Here is a 16,193-nt window from a genome sequence, read left to right as displayed (position 1 = left end):
AGAAGGATTGTGAAGTAGTGGAAGTTATCTCCAACTGGGACTCGAGGAAAGCCAAGCTCATGGCTGACCGCCTAATTCTCGAATATGAGCAAGCATATCATATCCACAGACCTCCTCAATTGCCAATTTCCCCGGCTTGCCACTCCTACTGCTCCATCCGATCCTCTCATTCAAGTCCATCCTTTCTCTTGCACTCGCAGCTTGAACTCTGCTCGCTCACTCCTTCCTCACCTTCTCCTATAACTCCAATCCCTTTCTCACATCATTCAACTTCTCACATCATTCAGCCAGATCGAGCTGAACTCATCGCTGAAAATATGACCTAGTGCTCCGGCGTTTTCAATAGCGATGCAGAACCCTTAGCTCAGGATGGGATGTGCCGCGTCGCCGAGGAGACCTATCTTGCCCTTGTGCCAGTACGGATAGGGCTGAAATATATAAAGATGCCACATATTGTGTCTTCTACATTTAAGAACAAGGTTCTGACTTGTTGAACGAGGTCCGGGATGTTTCTGCCAGTCCTTCTGATGTGGCGGATATATTCCAGCCGACTTTATTTAAGTCGTTACATGAAGCACTGTGGCAGGGTCAACAGAGCACAACAAATTTAGAAAGTCCTTGAACCTCACGGAAAGAAACAGTAGCAACTGATGTTCTCCCCACTATGGCAAGCAGACATCACAATTTTGTTGATGCCGAAACCGCCGCAGAATTCGATACCATTATTCAGGACGAATTCTGAGAGGCCGAGCTCATGTAATTTCGAGGACTGACTAATACCTCGATGACAACAAGATGTGCTACTCTCTACGCTAGGCGTTATTCCCAAGTTTTGGGCGACAATGATTAGAAAAAATATCTCTCAGCGTTCATCCAGCGTCCATCTTCAGTTGAAGACTCACGCAAATACCATCTGCAGCAACTATCAGATCCACAGTAGCTGTGTTGCCATTCTCAAATTTGACGAACCCCTTCTCAACATTGACTTCTAATACTTTATGGTTCACAACAATCTTTCTTTGCAGCCCCATTTCTTTGCTTGATTACGCCTTGACGGTATCCAAGAGGACAGTATGGATGTCAATCCGATGGAAATTGAAATATTCCTACGACCTCGTTAACAGATACCCCCACACTTCAGCTCCTTTGTCTAACTCCCAGTTCCAAATCTAGCTTTATAATCGCCCAGTTCATATTCTCCTCTGACGGCTCCGGTTTCCCATTCAGTTAATCTTACAATCAATTTCTGGAGAACCAAGGGCTTCACGGCGGGTATATCTACCTTCCATTGCTCCAGAACCTCCCATCCAATGGAGGCGGCAGACAATGATGCTCCAACCTCATTTGCGAAGTCGTATCTTTCATATACTGTAACTCGGTGTCCCTGCCGTCGGAGAGCAATAGCAGCTGAAGTCTATCAGGCCCGGAGCCGACGATGGCAACATCCAGAGATCTTGGGGGAGTGGTAATGACGCTGGGCATCTTCACGTAATTGAGAGGAGGTACTGAATATCGATTGGCGCAGAAATGGAGATGGTGGTAGCTGGCGATTAGGAACGCTCCTGCCTCTCTGTTGACTCAACCTCGAGGCTTCTTATATCATCTTGGTCAATTGATCTTCTCTAGGAGAATCTATTAGGATCCGGCGTATCACGCATCCAGCCAATACTGATAACATGTTGTACACGGAGATGGAGACTAAGGTCTTAACAGTCTACAAGAAAGCTCCACTTATGCATCCGTCACATCAATTCTGACAAGGACCTTGACTCCAACCACACATTGACCGTCGCTCAATCTTATTTGATTTGATCCCCAGAAAAGATAACGGCTCAGCTGGATGGAGTTCTTTCGCACTTGGCATGTTGGTTTTCTCGGTCCAGAACGCTTTCGTTATCATCGGGGGAAGCTGAGTGAAGCGTTCTGCCTCGAAGCTTATCGTTGGCCATCGGGAAGCTGCAGCTGCGAGACCACTTTCCGTGGAACTTCACTTTTGTATATCCCCTATGGCGTTTCCTCTCATTCTTTCAATAGTTACGGCACTTCCAGCGTCCTTTGAAAAGTAGATTCCAGAACTTGCCACAATAACCTCTAAGATGGCAACTCCGATGAAAACTGAAGCGGCTGGCCATTATTCGACATCAACGAGAGGGCTCTAGTCCGGAGAATCGACTACAGAATCGTTCCTTTGATGTTTTTTTGTTATCTGATGCAATTCCTTGACAAGATTTTGATCAACGTAAGTTTGATCCACCTATAAATTATCCCAGACGAATGAAGCTGACCTACAACAGTATGCCAATGTGATGGGGTTAGCAAAAGATGCACAGTTGAAAGGCAACGAGTTCTCATGAATGGCCACTGCCTTCTTCATCGTGTATGCTCTTGCCGAGTTCCCGCAAGGTAAGCATCAACTCTTCCACTTACTTTTGGATTTAATCTGATCCTCCTGAACAGGTATATTGCTCTAAAAAATTCCTGGCACCAAGACTCCTCGGGTTCAATGTGATCCTATGGGGCACCACCGTTGCTTGCACTGCAGCCTGCAGTTCCTTTCGCTCACTCCTCGCCGTCCGAATCATCCTGGGAGTTCTAGAGGCCGTAATCTCTCCAGCACTCGTCCTGATCACAAGCACTTGGTACCAGCGAAAAGAAGCATCGCCCAGATACGGTATCTGGTACTGCGGCTTAGGGGGTGGCCAAATCTTCGGCGGTCTTCTCTCCTTCGCTTTCCAACACGTAACCAGTACGTCTTTCCAAGGTTGGAGGTTGATGTTCGTCGTAGTAGGCGCAGTCAACATTGTAGTCGGCCTCTTGGTAGTATTCTTCCTCCCGGCAAAGCCACAAGCAGCCACCTTCCTGTCCAATGAAGGAAAGAGCTTCGTGCTCGATAGACTGGCTGTCAACCAAGCTGGAATTGAGAACAGTGATGCGAAGCCACGTCAAATATTCGAGGCTTTCAAGGACGCTCAGATCTTGCTTTTGTGCTTGATCACGATCCTTTGCTCGCTGTCTAGTGGGGTCATCACTACGTTCTCTGCGACTTTGATCAAAGGCTTTGGATACGATGGCAAGCAATCTGCTTTGCTGAATATTCCTAGCGGCGTGATTAGTATCTTGAGCACAATATTTGCGACCATTGCTATTGGAAGAGGGTATGCTAGGTGGGCATCGATCGTTGTCCTCGTCGTTCCAGTGACCATTGGCGGAGCCTTGATGTCATTCTTGAACAAGAAGAATGAAGGAGGCCTTCTGACTGGTATTTATATGATCAACTGCGTAAGAGCTAGCTTCCTGAGGCGGCGGGGCTTTACTGATCCATAGCTAGACCACTGTAATACTGGTTATTGTCTATTCTTGGGTCGGCTCAAATGTCGCAGGATACTCTAAGAAGGTAGGCCTTCTAGCAACTGAACGATGAGATGATACTGACCTCAAACAAGATCACTGCCAACGGAATGGTTGCTGCTTCTTTCGCAATCGCCAATATCATTGGTCCGCAGACCTTCCAAGCGCACGATGCTCCTCAGTATGTTGAAGCTCAAAGGCTTTCCCCTTAAACTCCACCCGACAGGTTCCCTTCGCAGATATATCCCAGCCAGATCACAATACTGGTTGTGGCAGCATTTGCTGGAGTCGCCGCCCTTGCGCTTCGTATGCTGCTCGGCGTCTGGAACAACAAGAGGGATCAAAGCGATGATGGACAAGGTCTTTCAGCCAATGAGCTGATTTCTCTGGACCTTACGGGTTCGGAGAACAAGCACTTTAGATATACATATTGAGAGATACCAGATTAGAAACGTCGCGCTAGTCCAAATAGATCTATTTCGTTCAGCTTAGAGGGTCGCCAATAACAAAGAATGAAAAATATCAACGAGAAAAGGTGTACCATGTGACGATGCATTGTGCATTTCCTCTCAATGAAAACTGCGGGATGATATTGACCTCGTTATCCCCTGTCCCATTCATGACTCTATAAATACAACCAGCATGTAGTAAGATCTAATAATTCCCGTCTCGATCAGGTCAATAGCTCCTTGATGTCCTCAATTCGCTGCAGTTTCTTTTCCTCATCGCTCATCATCCCAAGTGAGCTTGCACTATCACAATATATTAGTAGCCATTGCAGGATGGGGGGACAGCAGACTCACATGAATTTCTTCCTGTCCTGGATCTTCAACATCCTCTGTTCCACACTCTCCTTCACGATGAATCTGCAAACCTTGACCTCGTCTTCCTGGCCCATGCGATGGACACGATCAATAGCCTGTGCCTCAACCGCGAAGCTCCACCACGGATCCATCATATATACTCTCTTCGCCATTGTCAAGTTGAGTCCAACACCACCAGCTCTTAGACTCAAGAGTAGAACAACACCCTTCTTACTTGCAGCAAACTGTTTGAGAACAGCAGCCCGATTTTGCTGTGACATTGAGCCATCAAGTCGAAGGAACGGAATCGATGCTCGAGTGAGTGCCGGTTCGATAAGGGAGAGGAATGAGGTGAACTGGCTAAAGACAACTGATTTCGTGCCTGGAAGCTCCTTCCTCAGCGTCTTGAGATGTGTCAATAATGCACCAATCTTGGCAGAAGAATTAGAGCCTAATCTCTGCAGGCTGATTTTTGGTTTTGCATCAAAACTATCTGGGTGGCCATCATCCTTAACGACCTCGAAAACGTCGCGGGTATTGAGGACTTCTCGACAACTAAAGCAGCGTGGAACTTCGCCTTTGTCAGTCTGGTGAGTAATGTAATCTAGCAGACATTTCTTGCATGCTGAATGCCAACACCCAGTAACCGTCTGCTCGATCATAGGCTCCTCAGAACAGATGGGGCATTCATTGTCTGCTTCATCTCGGATTTGGGCAAGAACATGGGCACCAAAGGCATTCGCATCCGCAGAATCATCTGTCTCGGCCGTGAAGCGCTCGATCAAAGATTGAAGATCCATGTCATCTGCTAGCCCGGTGGCGGCATCAGCCAGCTCCGCAGCCTCTTCTTCATCAGTAACGAGGGTTTGATTCCTCGTCAGGATCGGATGACAGCATGACTGACGAAGGCGAAGAATCTGAGCAAAGATGCTTGTATATGCTTTCATGACCGTGCCTGCTTCAACGTTGGCCGCAAAGGTACGCTTCGCTCTAGTAAATATATGGTCGTAGACTTCTCGTTCCGCTTTAGAGAGCTCGATATCCACAATATCGATGGTCTTCGGAGGGAGAGGGACGAGCGCTTCGCCAGTGGGTGTCTTCATATCTTTTGTCCGACGCAGTACGAGAGGCTCAAGGACAGTCTGAACGACGTCAAGAGCTCGCATAAAGTCTTTTGACTCGAATGGGACCGTAATGAAAGTCTTCCAGAAGGAGAAATTGCTCCAAGGCTCCACCCTCAAGAAACGGACCAGGCTGAAGAGATCCTCCAATCGATTGACGATAGGTGTACCTGTCAAAACCCATCTATGCTCCGCATCAATCTCATAGCAGGCTTTAGCAGTTTTGCTTTGTCGGTTTTTGATGTGGTGAGCTTCGTCAAGAATAACACGGAAGTACTTGAGCGAGAATAAACCCCCATGGCTTCCACGGTCTCCGTTTCTTGCAGCCACCTGATTGAACTCCGAGAGTACAACCCCGTAGCTTGTAATGATGACGTTGGGAGCAGACGCCGCATTCGCTTCACAGCATAACGCTTGCAGATTTGCAGTCTTCTCACTGCCATAGTACACCATGCTTTTCAACGTCCCTTCCTTGGAAGCATTTTCAGCCTCACTTTGCCATTGAGCCAGTAGAGACATAGGTGCAACAACGAGTGTAGTACATGGAGCCCATTCGACCGCGGATGAGTTTGCAGGTAGTCGGGGAAGGCTGTTAACGGACGTTGGAGCCGAATTCGACTGTTCAAGTCTCATCGCCACTTCGGACTTGTGAGAATGGACCAGGCTCATCATCTCAATAGTCTTTCCGAGCCCCATTTCATCCGCAAGAATCCCTCCCAGACAGTTTTGTTCCTGGATAGGGAAATCGAGGGAAAGCTCGCCGGAGTAAGGGTTGACATAGAACCTGTCCTGGTTAAGGACTTGAGGCAGTTTTTTATCATCCATATCCTTGACTGGCCAAAAATACTCTTCCCACAGAGGATGCATAGACACCTCTCTATTCCCGTCCTTCTCATCCTTTTCTTTCGACATCATCCAATGCAGGGCTTGCTTCTGGTAATGACGAAGGTTCATTGCAAAAGTGTCAGCGGGTTCAGCAGCTGGAGCATTAAAATCAAATGACTGCGCCTTTTTGTAAAGTGCATCGAGCTGGTCTTGCTCCAGCTCCTTTCCGTCTTCTGCCTCCTCAGATGGAGGTGAAGGCCCTCCACTTTCCGAGGCATCTCCCTTCTTGGGCTTCTGATTCTCGAATTGCTCTGCTATCTCTGCAGCTTGAAGTAGTCCCTCGCGCTTATGCTTTTCGGTGGTCTCAGATGTCGTCGATGGCAAGAGGTTGACCTCCTCAAATAGCTTTACTAGAGCGACTTGTCTCAGCCGTAGCTCTTTCTCTTCCGAGGTCTCCTTTTCCTCAAAAAGACCAGTTGTACGATTCTCTGCCACCTTAAATCCGGCATTGTCGAAAGCTGTTCTGAGCAATGAACACCGTAGTTGGAGGAAAATTGTGTCGTTCGTCCTGACTCTATCAGGTGCATACACGCAAGTCCCTTCAAACTTGCATACCTTTTGGTCCATCAAGGTAGAAACCCAATTGGCACATTCCCTAGGAAGCCGTCCAACCTCCTCGCCTCTCGAGTTCGTGAATCGAACAATAACATCAACACGCTTTGCTGCGGCGGTGTTAGGCTTCGGAGGCACTTGTACCGCAGGTCGACCTTTGGCCATCCCAATTGGGGGTTTGGGTGGTTGTATCCTCTGCCTCTCGATTCGAACAGGCTCCCCGTGCTTGATCAAAGTATTGCCACTTCTCGTTGCCCATGCTCCAACTCCAAATGCCCCAACATATCGGAATTCGGGCATTGAGTTTCTTAGCGATTGCTTCGGGGTAGGAATGTCGGATTTGGGTGGCGTTCTCGGCTTTCCATGATCACCATTGGATTCAGACCTTGCAAAAGCATTGATGGTCATAGCCCGAGAATTTGAACATCGCGCTGAAGAAGATGTCGATGATGCAGTCTTCCACGATCCGTCGAAAAACATGTTGACAGCCCTCTCCATATTGTCCCCAGAAGCTTCCCTCAGCCGCTTCATTACATCCGGTGGCACTTTGTCCCCAACAAAGCTCTCGAACATTTCCTGGTCGAAACCAAGAGGCACCTGGGATCCAACAGGAGCGGCGTGTCCATCTTGGGTAACTACCTCGTCCGAGTCGGTTGGGTGATGTGATCCATGACCCTCGTCCGGGGCTGCTGCTAATGAAGGGAACGCGTCGAGTTCGTCCGGGAGTGAAGGCTCCTGTGCCAGTGAAGTGTCGAGGATATCCGATTTTTCTGTGAAGAACCTCCTCTTCTTGGCCGGAGGCCCCTCGGACTCTGCGAAACTCATATCGATGTGATTGCGTGGTGGCTTAACATTTGGGAAATTTATGATGTTCTGGAAGACGCGAAGTCACAAGCGGGACGCGATTTTCCACCTTCGCGTAAAGTGGAGCTTTTCATTGGCGCCGTAGAAGCTTGCTTCCTTCGTTTGGTTGCAGGAAGCCTAATCAATGGCAACGAGATGTGTTTATGATATTTAATGTAATGCGTTCTACGAGAGCGAGCGTGCGGCTTCGGAAATGCCCCAGAATTCTGTTGAATTCGAGATGCAAATATGCCACGACTTTATACAGCACTCCAGCTCCGCATGCATCGCGACTAACAGACGCAGACGTGGATGAAGCTCGAAAATACTGTGCCAACCTTCTCCTGTAAGCCTCCCACAGTAATTTGCTCACACGACGTCTGACCATTGCTAGGAAGTTCGATTCGCCGTCCTTTACACTACAAACCTTCATCCCTCCCTCCTCGAGAGATGCCTACCTCTCGATTCGGGCGCTCAACATTGAGCTTGCCAGAATACCGGATCTTGTATCCAACCCGACAGTCGGCGAACTTCGAATGCAATTCTGGCGTGACAACCTGACTAGAACATTTGCGAGCACCCCCCCGAAAGAGCCCGTAGCCATCCTGCTCCATTATGCTCTGGCATCACTACAATCAAGACATCCTGGCATAAGTACGAGTGTAATGAAAGGATGGTTTATGAAAATTGTCAATGCAAGGGAGCAATACATGGACAATCGACCATATACGAGCTTGGACGCATTGGAAACATATGCGGAAAATACCTATTCAACCTTGATGTACTTGACGTTGGCGGTTCTGCCGTTGCAATCAATGGCCGCGGATCATGTTGCAAGTCATATTGGAAAAGCAACAGGAATTGCTGCCGTACTTAGGGGCTTGCCACTGATAGCTTTCCCCCCACCACCAAACCATCACAGCAATAATGCTGTGTTCAACGGAGCTCTTGGTGGAAGTCAAGGGACATGTCAGGGTGCAGTGGTGCTACCATTGGATGTTATGGCTGAAGCTGGGGTGAAAGAGGAGGAGGTGTTGAGACATGGGGCTGAGGCTCTCGGTCTCAAGGATGCCATATTTACGGTGGCAACACGAGCGAACGATCATTTGATCACGGCAAGAGAAATGCTGAAGAATCTACAGCAAGGAAAAGACGTAGGGCACGAGTTTGAGCATGCGGGGGAGGAAGGTCATCAATATTCCGAAACCAGCTACAAAGATCACTCCCAGGCGGATGACATAGAAAGGAGTTTCGGTGTATTTATGCCTGCTGTATCTACAAGACTATGGCTGGAAAAGCTGGAAAAGCTCGATTTCGATGTGTTTCGACCGGAACTGCGAGCTCGGGAGTGGCGACTGCCATGGAAAGCATATTGGGGATACTCCCAGCGAAAATTATAACTCGTCAAACCTTGATAACTTGACAAAATATCACCTCTTATCCAACCAGCCCCTTCATATTTCAAATTTTAGTTATAGAAGCGTGGGCACGTTAGCCACACTTCATAAAGGTCCAACTTTTCCTGAAAATGAATAGAAATAGTAGACTCCATCGCAATCTGTACAGAAAGGGGTAAGTAAATGGCTCGCTTGGTAACGGTGAAATGATCTTCCAGCCGGAAATGGCTCGTGCTCCAAGACACTTCATCTCCAACGTCAATGCAAGAACTTCCAAAGGAAAAACAGTCCAGAAACATCCAATGGGCCTGTATCTATCCACGACTTCATGTAATGGTTGCTGACCAGAGCGGGGTATTGGGGACAGTCTTTTTACTAGCCTTCCACCTTTGCAGGAATGCGCTGTTTGGTCAATGAGCAGGAGAATGCTTCGACTTGCAGGACACATCTTGTGTGGTCCAATTCGCAACTTGTTATTTGATATGGTGTACTGCTATTATTCATTTGGTTCAAAGCCTTTCCTAACTACGGACTATAACTGTTGGCACATCCCAGTTACGGTCTAATTGCCCCGAGAAGAACATTGAAGCACACAGTTGTGAACAGTTCAAACTTCACAGACCATCAAGGCCTAATCCTGCTGTCTGGATTGTATTTGTCTCATTGGGACAATGAGGAGATACCAGTCGAGGACATTCCTTGAAGGCACGAAAGCTTGTGACCTTTGCATTTAAGCCTTCACCAACGACGTTTGCAACCACTCTCGTTTCTTATTCGAAGGCCTAAATGAGAAGTATCTCTCCTGTCTAAGGACCCCTCAGAGCTCGTTATCTTCCCTTTGCAGCTTCTTCTCTTTGCGGTGTTGTTGGAACTCAGATTCATATGTTCTGAAGTAATTGGGATGAATGAATGCGGTGGTCCTTTCGAATGCTCCACATCTTTCGGGCACACTCAGTGAGAGAAGTTGAACGCTCTGAAGTATTTTGGAACAATCTTCGAAAGAACACTTCCAAATTTCCAGAGTTTATGGTAGACGAAGACCATGGCCCTCAATGTATTTGGAGACTTCTGTACAATGGCCTCCAGTTCATGCTGGCTGGTAAGTGAGACTTGGACCTATACGGCGCAATATGTCCAGCATGAACTCTAGAGTCCGGGTGATCCATGATCTATTGAATTGATCGGAAGATTTGTGAGCAGAAGGTCATCAAATTGCTGTTCTTCTTTGTGTGACGGAGACCCCGAAGTTAGATTTATGAGGCGTGAAGAGGAGATTTGGCAAAATATCATCCAGGATCATTTGAAGGAGCCGCACGGGTGCTAACGGAAGCACGGCATGACGAGAGTGACATTGGGAAAAGAGCCCTGCGTGAACACGGCACGAGGAAATTTCCTTCATCCAAGAACGTTTAGTACATCGAAAAACGAGCCCCACCAACACGAGGCTTAGAAAGGGGGCGGAATACAGTACCTCAAGACCTCTCCCGTGGCAAAACTAAACCATGATAGGCTAGAGAACGAGATTCATGTCTTTCTCCAAAGGCAAGGCAAGAAAGGCTCCCCTCTGCATGATATCAGGTCTCACTTTCGTCAGCCTTCTTTCCACAGTGGCGTACCTTTCCCCACACGTCGGTGGGGGTATCCTCGGAATGGTCGGATACATGGAAGCGGGAAATCAACGTCTGTTAGTTAAGGGGAAATAATGCGGCACGTCCTCTGTACAGCCTCTTACCCAAAAGAGACCAGATCAAATCACTCCAATTTCAACTCGTGTCCAAATCCGTTTCCCCGTGTGTGGATTATCTATTTCCCAAAATGTATGGAGCACTACATAAACTTGGCACGGCCGCTAAAAAAGGGGGCAGATGAACCAGCCACTGCCACTGCCACTGCCGCTGCCGCTGCCACGGTAGCCATGAAACCCAGAAACAAACGCGCTCCACAACCTATGAATAAACGACCCACCACTCCCGTTTCAAATGTCGCACCCCCCCAACCGTCCAAACTCAGCCTCCATCTAAGCCCTGACCCTGACCCTGACCCATTTCCTTTGCCCTTCGCGATCGATCGATCTGAATAATTCAAATTCCCCAATCAAGGCTGAGCAAACAAAACAACGCAGGCCCCAGCGGGCCCCAGCAGGCCAATAAATCCCAACGCATGAGCGCATGATCATCCTTAAAACCGCAGTTATGCATCAAGACCCCCCTGTCCCCCTCGCAACGATCCATCTCTGAAACCGGAGATTCATAACCCACCATACCGCCGAACGCTCGCAGGGCTGGCCGTCTGCTCACGATCCAGTCATGGCTGAACACGTCATAGCAGCAAGAAGGTTTGCTGAACAATGGCGGCATTGATCGGTATTGGGTGTGCTACGTCGGCAAGAGAGGCGTCATGCACGTCAAGAGTGTCTAACGGCGAATGGTTTATCCTCCCTCCACCTCTTTCTTGCTGCCGTGCGACAGCTGGCTGGCGCACTCTCGAGACTTCTCACTCCTCGCTCAGTTGAGCCAGCCCACCTCGTGCGTCTGCGAAGCACGGCAAAAGAGGCACATCCGACCACTGCAGCCTGAGAAGAGATTGTTGCTTTGCATGTATAACGGCAGTTAGATGCCTAAAACTAGAGAAATCTATAGTTGTTGCGTATTGCTCTTGCTCCCAGCCTCTCATCTCGTTCTTTGACTTGCGACATTGCCAGCTTCAGTCGGGCCCCCAGAAAGCTTAACCTGAACCATTCGCATTGTGAATCCGAGTCATCCCTCGTAAGAACCCAAGACCCATCTGACCCAACCCCAGGAAAAGAAAGAAGCACAACCCCTTCCCGAAAGTATAGAAGCCCTAGAAAAAAGTATATATTGCCAAAAAAGAAGAGACCGAAAGCGTCGTAGAAGCCTCTGACGCATCCGTTGTAGAGCCCGTATTTTCCAAGAAAAGATTTGACAAGAAAGAAAAAAGATTAGGATTTTATCTGAAGTCGCCAACACGCCCCCCTAAAACCACCCCGTCCCAAAAACGCTCCTAGAAGGTATATGCGAATCGAATATCATATATCGGCCAACCTTGATGTATATCCTCTCAACGATCTACCCCTTCCCCCATTGCGCCTTCTTATGCCTGCCCGTCTTTTTACCTTGCCATTCCGGTAACCGTGCCGTTTCTCGCCCGCCCTAACTTTCCGCCCAGTGAAGAGAGAAAAAAAGTCATTATTCCATGACCATTATTTTCATGAAAATAGGAAACGCGAATGAGTGAACATGAAATCTGCCGCGCCCCAGTCGCGTAAATGAGTGTACTGTGAAGGAAAGGACGTGTGTAATTCGTTAGATTTTGCGCCTGTGATGGGTGTGGGAGAGTGGGCCTCGTCCGTATTGTCTGAGTTGTGACTGAAGTTTAGAAGATGTGGGTAACGGGTTTGAGAGAGTATGTCTGTGCGAGATCTAGACATTAAGGAATGGCTAGTGTTTCCTTGTGGTCGTGCTTTGAGCTTAATATTCTGTGTCCCCAAGATCAGAAGCGGGAGCTTCTGCTGGAGACACTGAATGCTATAACTCTCTGGCTTTTTCCTTGCAAGCAGCAGACGTGAAGCCCGTGCCTACCTTTTGTGCCACAATGCGCCACTTCTCCTGCTCGTAGTCATGGAGCGCCGTCCGAAGTTTTTGGATCTGGGAAAAATATTAGCGCCATCTACCATTGCAAGTGAGGCATAATTTACAGTCTCCTCTGTCCATTGAGTAGTCTTTGCCTTCAACTTTGTACAGTATCGGACTTGCAAAGTGCCGGAGGAACGTCCCGGAAAAAATTCCGCAATTTGCTTCCATGTCAACGACTTGTTCTCCTTCAGGTCGACAAGTAACTGGTCATCCTCTGGAGTAAATTTCAGCTTTGGACCGCGAGGCCTTGCTGCCGGCGCGGGCATTCCTTCCATCCCAACTACACTCGGTGCGCCCCCACTTGGTCCTTCAATCATACTTGAATCGCCTTCACTCATTCTGGGCATCTTCGATCGGTGGCCTTGGTTGGGAAGAGGGTGACTGTGATATGTCTGGACTGGCTGACCACCATATCCCATCTGCGGCGGCATCTGAGGAGGCATACTTTGCATGTCTCCGGGTTGCATTGACGGGCCGGGCATGTCCTCCATTCCCAACTCCAAGTCATCAGGGCGCGACCTCTTGGTTCCGGTGGGTTGTTGCATCTGTCGAGGAGCCCCATACATCATTTGCCCACCACCAAACTGAGGGGACTGGTGGTGGTGGGCCATGGGATGCTCGAACACTTGATGTTGAGGATGGTGCTGCTGCTGCGGTTGATGATGAGCCCCGATATGGTGCTGCTCGTGGAGGGGAGTAAGGCCTTGAGCGGCACCGTGCTGGATATCCTGTACATGAGGAACGAAAACGCGCTCTTCGGGATGGGCTTCTGGATGTGCAGCATAGTCGATATAAGGATCGTGACCCTGCTCTTGGCCTGGTCGATAGCCAGACATGCATGGATTCCGCCACAGCGAGCTGCCACAGCAGCTCCCTGGGGGCAGAGTAACTACGTGCTGGATCACTGCTGGGCCGTAGAGTGTGTCTAAGAGGCTCGTGGATGCTGCTCGCTAAGATTGTTTTTTGGGTGTGGTGCGACTCGCGTTTCGAAAGTTGTCTATATAATGTGTTATATAGGTTGATGATTGAGCAGCCGAGTAAAGCATTTGACGGAGGAATGCGATGAGACTTGAAACAAATGGTTTAATCTTTTTTTGTAAGGCTTTCGTGAGGGGTGCTGTTTCGCGATATAGTGGTATGTGGCGGTATAGGGAGTGAACGAGTAGAGATGCAAAGCTGGTAGGGAGGGGGCATGCCTTTGCATTATATCTGTCGTCTGATCTTTCAGTTATTCAGGCATTGACATTGATGTCGTAGGCCACTAATTAAAGGCGCGGACGCGTCTTGAACATCACTCCAAGCGCACCGGCCATTCGCCATGAATGAGACGGCAACTGTTTAAGCAGGAAAGCCAGAAAAATGCAGAAGGGAGGTCCTTTGGGAACGCATTGCCAGCCCCGCCCGATTGGGACAGTGAGTGCCTGCGAAGCAGAGCAAGGGCATCAAAATCAGTTGGCGGGCAGGCCTAGATGGGACGGAACTGCTGAGAGGTCCGCGGGCCCAGTGGCGGCCCACCAGGGGCTTCTCGAAGAAATTTGGAAGCTTCCACGCCACAGGGGAGGGGTGTGCCGCCCTGGCGTGCTGGAGCGTGGTGGGGTCAGACCAGGCGCCCAGACACACGCTACCGAACCTGCATTAAGGCCCAGGGGTCAAATCATATTAAAATAGAAAAGCAGCAATTCGATAGGGCCGTGGTGGCTCGCGGCGGAGATGACCACAATCATGGTGCCTCATGCGCACCCAAAGTAGAGTGAGAGAGAGAGGGGGAGAGAGAACGAGAGAGGACGAAAAGCAGGACTGATGCGTGGCAGCGAATTGGGTAATATACTGGGGAATTGGACGGGGGCGGTCTCGAGCAGCCAACCATGCTTTCTCCTGGGACTTTCCATGGAGTAACAGCAAGCACTGGACGCCTACGGCCTCAAACCTACCCCCAAAGTGATAAATGCCCTCAGTGTCCGCTTGGAGAAACTGCGACGACTGCTTGGCTACACATCGCTGTCGCATGGCTCGGAGAAGGGCTGAAGAAGCCATCATAGGCAAAGACATCGCCATAAGATCTTCGATCAGCGCAGGCAGCGCATGCAAGATGCTCCATATCCTGGCCCTGGCGCGAGTTAATATTGGAGTGATATTGCCTTTTTATGCTGGCTTTCGTCTGATGGCACTCGCATCTTTAAGGCATAATGAAGATCCTGTCACCACAAACTCGCGAGTTTGGTAAGAACAGGGGGGCGGCGGCAGAGCGGCAGGAGTTGGAGCTGGAGTTGGATCTTGATCTTGAGTTGGAATTGGAGTTGGAGCTGGGGTTGGGGCTGGGGTTGGAGCTGGAGTTGGAGTTGGAGTTGGAGTCGGCAGGTTGCAGTTCGCAGGTGATGTCGTTCGAAGAAGGAAACGAACGGACGGACGGACTGACGGACCGAACGAACGTACGAAGCACGGCGAGGACAATGAAAGAAGCCGAGATTACGTGTAGCTGTAACTCGTACGGCCGGCGGCAGGGTGCAGTACCGGTAAGTACCGGTAAGTACCTGCGTTAGCCTTGCCTAAGCTAAGCCCTGTGTCTGTGTGTGCCTGTGCCTGTGCCTGTGCCTGTGCCTGTGCCTGCATGAGTGCTGAATGGAATGGATCACTGGAGACACTGTGGCGGGGCAGCCCAGTGCGGTGACTTTAAAAGCGGCACTAGCGAGCTTTCAATGTTCAATGCTCAGCGCACCAGGTGTCCCAAGTCAAGTCACAGTTGGACTGTTGGACATTCATTAAGACTAGCGAGGGACGGGAATGGCCATTCTAGGACATGTCGGGATCACCGAAGGGAGTACCGGGAAGTAGACTTTGAATGTAGAGTATCGCATTAGCAATGCCTAGCATTGACGTGGGACATTGAAAATGAATGCTGCTTTTTGCTGTCCACCTCCAGCGCACGTCCCCACAAGAGAAAAAGACAGAGAAAGACACAGATATGCATGCATGCAAGCATGCAGGAACAGATCTTCCGGATCGCAGCTTTTCCTTCTCCTTGCTCACCCCACCAGCGCCGCACTGCACCTGCACACTGCCACCGTCTGACCAAGTTGTACTGGACTGGACTGGAGAAATAGGGTTTGACCCGCATGCAGATCACACAGCCGAAGTGTGCTTACGGAGTACCATCAAGGAGCCCCCGGCTGCAACTCTCCGCAACAGCCGATTCGATTCGATTATGCAGAGAGGTGAAGAAGGGTTGAATGTACCACAAAGGCAGGAACATTCAGGGCTCTTCCTTCGTCATTGTTCCATCACGCCCCTGTATAATCAACTCAAGCCTTTCTCTTGCAACTCGCTCACTCCTGCCGGACGATGCGGCTACAAGTAGTTTGCTTTGTAGTTTGGCATTGTTCTATGCAACTCTATTTCGACAATGCTCCATTCTCACAGCCATCGTGGTAACGATTAAGCTCGCCACATCCCAATGGCGTAGACGGGTAGATTGGGAATTCCACAGTCTCACCATGCTTCCCTCAACCTTCTGGAGCCATACCCAGGAAGCCCCACGTGATAAGACTTACTCTTCTGCAATAACACCCATCATTATCATCATCATCATCATCA

The 16,193-nt window shown here is 49.4% G+C and overlaps 6 protein-coding genes across 6 annotated transcripts; 3 read left to right on the top strand and 3 right to left on the bottom strand.

Moving 5' to 3' along the window:
* Nucleotides 1–625: 625 nt before the first annotated feature.
* Nucleotides 626–1,411, bottom strand: K444DRAFT_530369 (uncharacterized protein; the record flags this gene model as incomplete). The annotated part of the gene is made up of 3 exons (XM_024874892.1): nt 626–859; nt 903–1,033; nt 1,156–1,411. Coding segments are annotated over 3 exons (621 nt in total), but the record flags the coding sequence as incomplete, so codon positions are not given.
* Nucleotides 1,412–1,764: 353 nt separating this feature from the next.
* On the top strand, nt 1,765–3,782 carry K444DRAFT_653232 (putative allantoate permease; the record flags this gene model as incomplete). The annotated part of the gene is made up of 7 exons (XM_024885867.1): nt 1,765–2,062; nt 2,122–2,239; nt 2,295–2,344; nt 2,490–3,279; nt 3,329–3,394; nt 3,444–3,529; nt 3,575–3,782. Exons 1-7 carry the CDS (start codon nt 2,007–2,009, stop codon nt 3,780–3,782), a joined length of 1,374 nt encoding a protein of 457 aa, XP_024735895.1. The 5' UTR covers nt 1,765–2,006.
* A 239-nt stretch (nt 3,783–4,021) lies between these two features.
* On the bottom strand, nt 4,022–7,534 carry K444DRAFT_531484 (uncharacterized protein; the record flags this gene model as incomplete). The annotated part of the gene is made up of 2 exons (XM_024874986.1): nt 4,022–4,100; nt 4,152–7,534. The coding sequence occupies 2 exons, from the start codon at nt 7,532–7,534 to the stop codon at nt 4,022–4,024; spliced, it is 3,462 nt and encodes a 1,153-aa protein (XP_024735894.1).
* A 161-nt stretch (nt 7,535–7,695) lies between these two features.
* K444DRAFT_563007 (uncharacterized protein) lies at nt 7,696–8,998 on the top strand. The gene is made up of 2 exons (XM_024877013.1): nt 7,696–7,898; nt 7,947–8,998. Exons 1-2 carry the CDS (start codon nt 7,717–7,719, stop codon nt 8,950–8,952), a joined length of 1,188 nt encoding a protein of 395 aa, XP_024735893.1. The 5' UTR covers nt 7,696–7,716; the 3' UTR covers nt 8,953–8,998.
* A 3,030-nt stretch (nt 8,999–12,028) lies between these two features.
* On the bottom strand, nt 12,029–13,524 carry K444DRAFT_420642 (uncharacterized protein). The gene is made up of 2 exons (XM_024872704.1): nt 12,665–13,524; nt 12,029–12,614 (listed from the first exon to the last, which is right to left on the bottom strand). Exons 1-2 carry the CDS (start codon nt 13,436–13,438, stop codon nt 12,495–12,497), a joined length of 894 nt encoding a protein of 297 aa, XP_024735892.1. The 5' UTR covers nt 13,439–13,524; the 3' UTR covers nt 12,029–12,494.
* A 1,264-nt stretch (nt 13,525–14,788) lies between these two features.
* Nucleotides 14,789–15,957, top strand: K444DRAFT_664166 (uncharacterized protein; the record flags this gene model as incomplete). Its single annotated transcript, XM_024886929.1, has 2 exons — nt 14,789–15,115; nt 15,523–15,957. The coding sequence occupies 2 exons, from the start codon at nt 14,789–14,791 to the stop codon at nt 15,955–15,957; spliced, it is 762 nt and encodes a 253-aa protein (XP_024735891.1).
* Nucleotides 15,958–16,193: the final 236 nt, after the last annotated feature.

This window comes from Hyaloscypha bicolor (assembly GCF_002865645.1).
Source record: "Hyaloscypha bicolor E unplaced genomic scaffold K444scaffold_87, whole genome shotgun sequence".
Classification (NCBI taxonomy): domain Eukaryota; kingdom Fungi; phylum Ascomycota; class Leotiomycetes; order Helotiales; family Hyaloscyphaceae; genus Hyaloscypha; species Hyaloscypha bicolor.
Note: the sequence above shows the minus strand (reverse complement) of the source record. Positions and strands in the feature narration are given on the sequence as shown.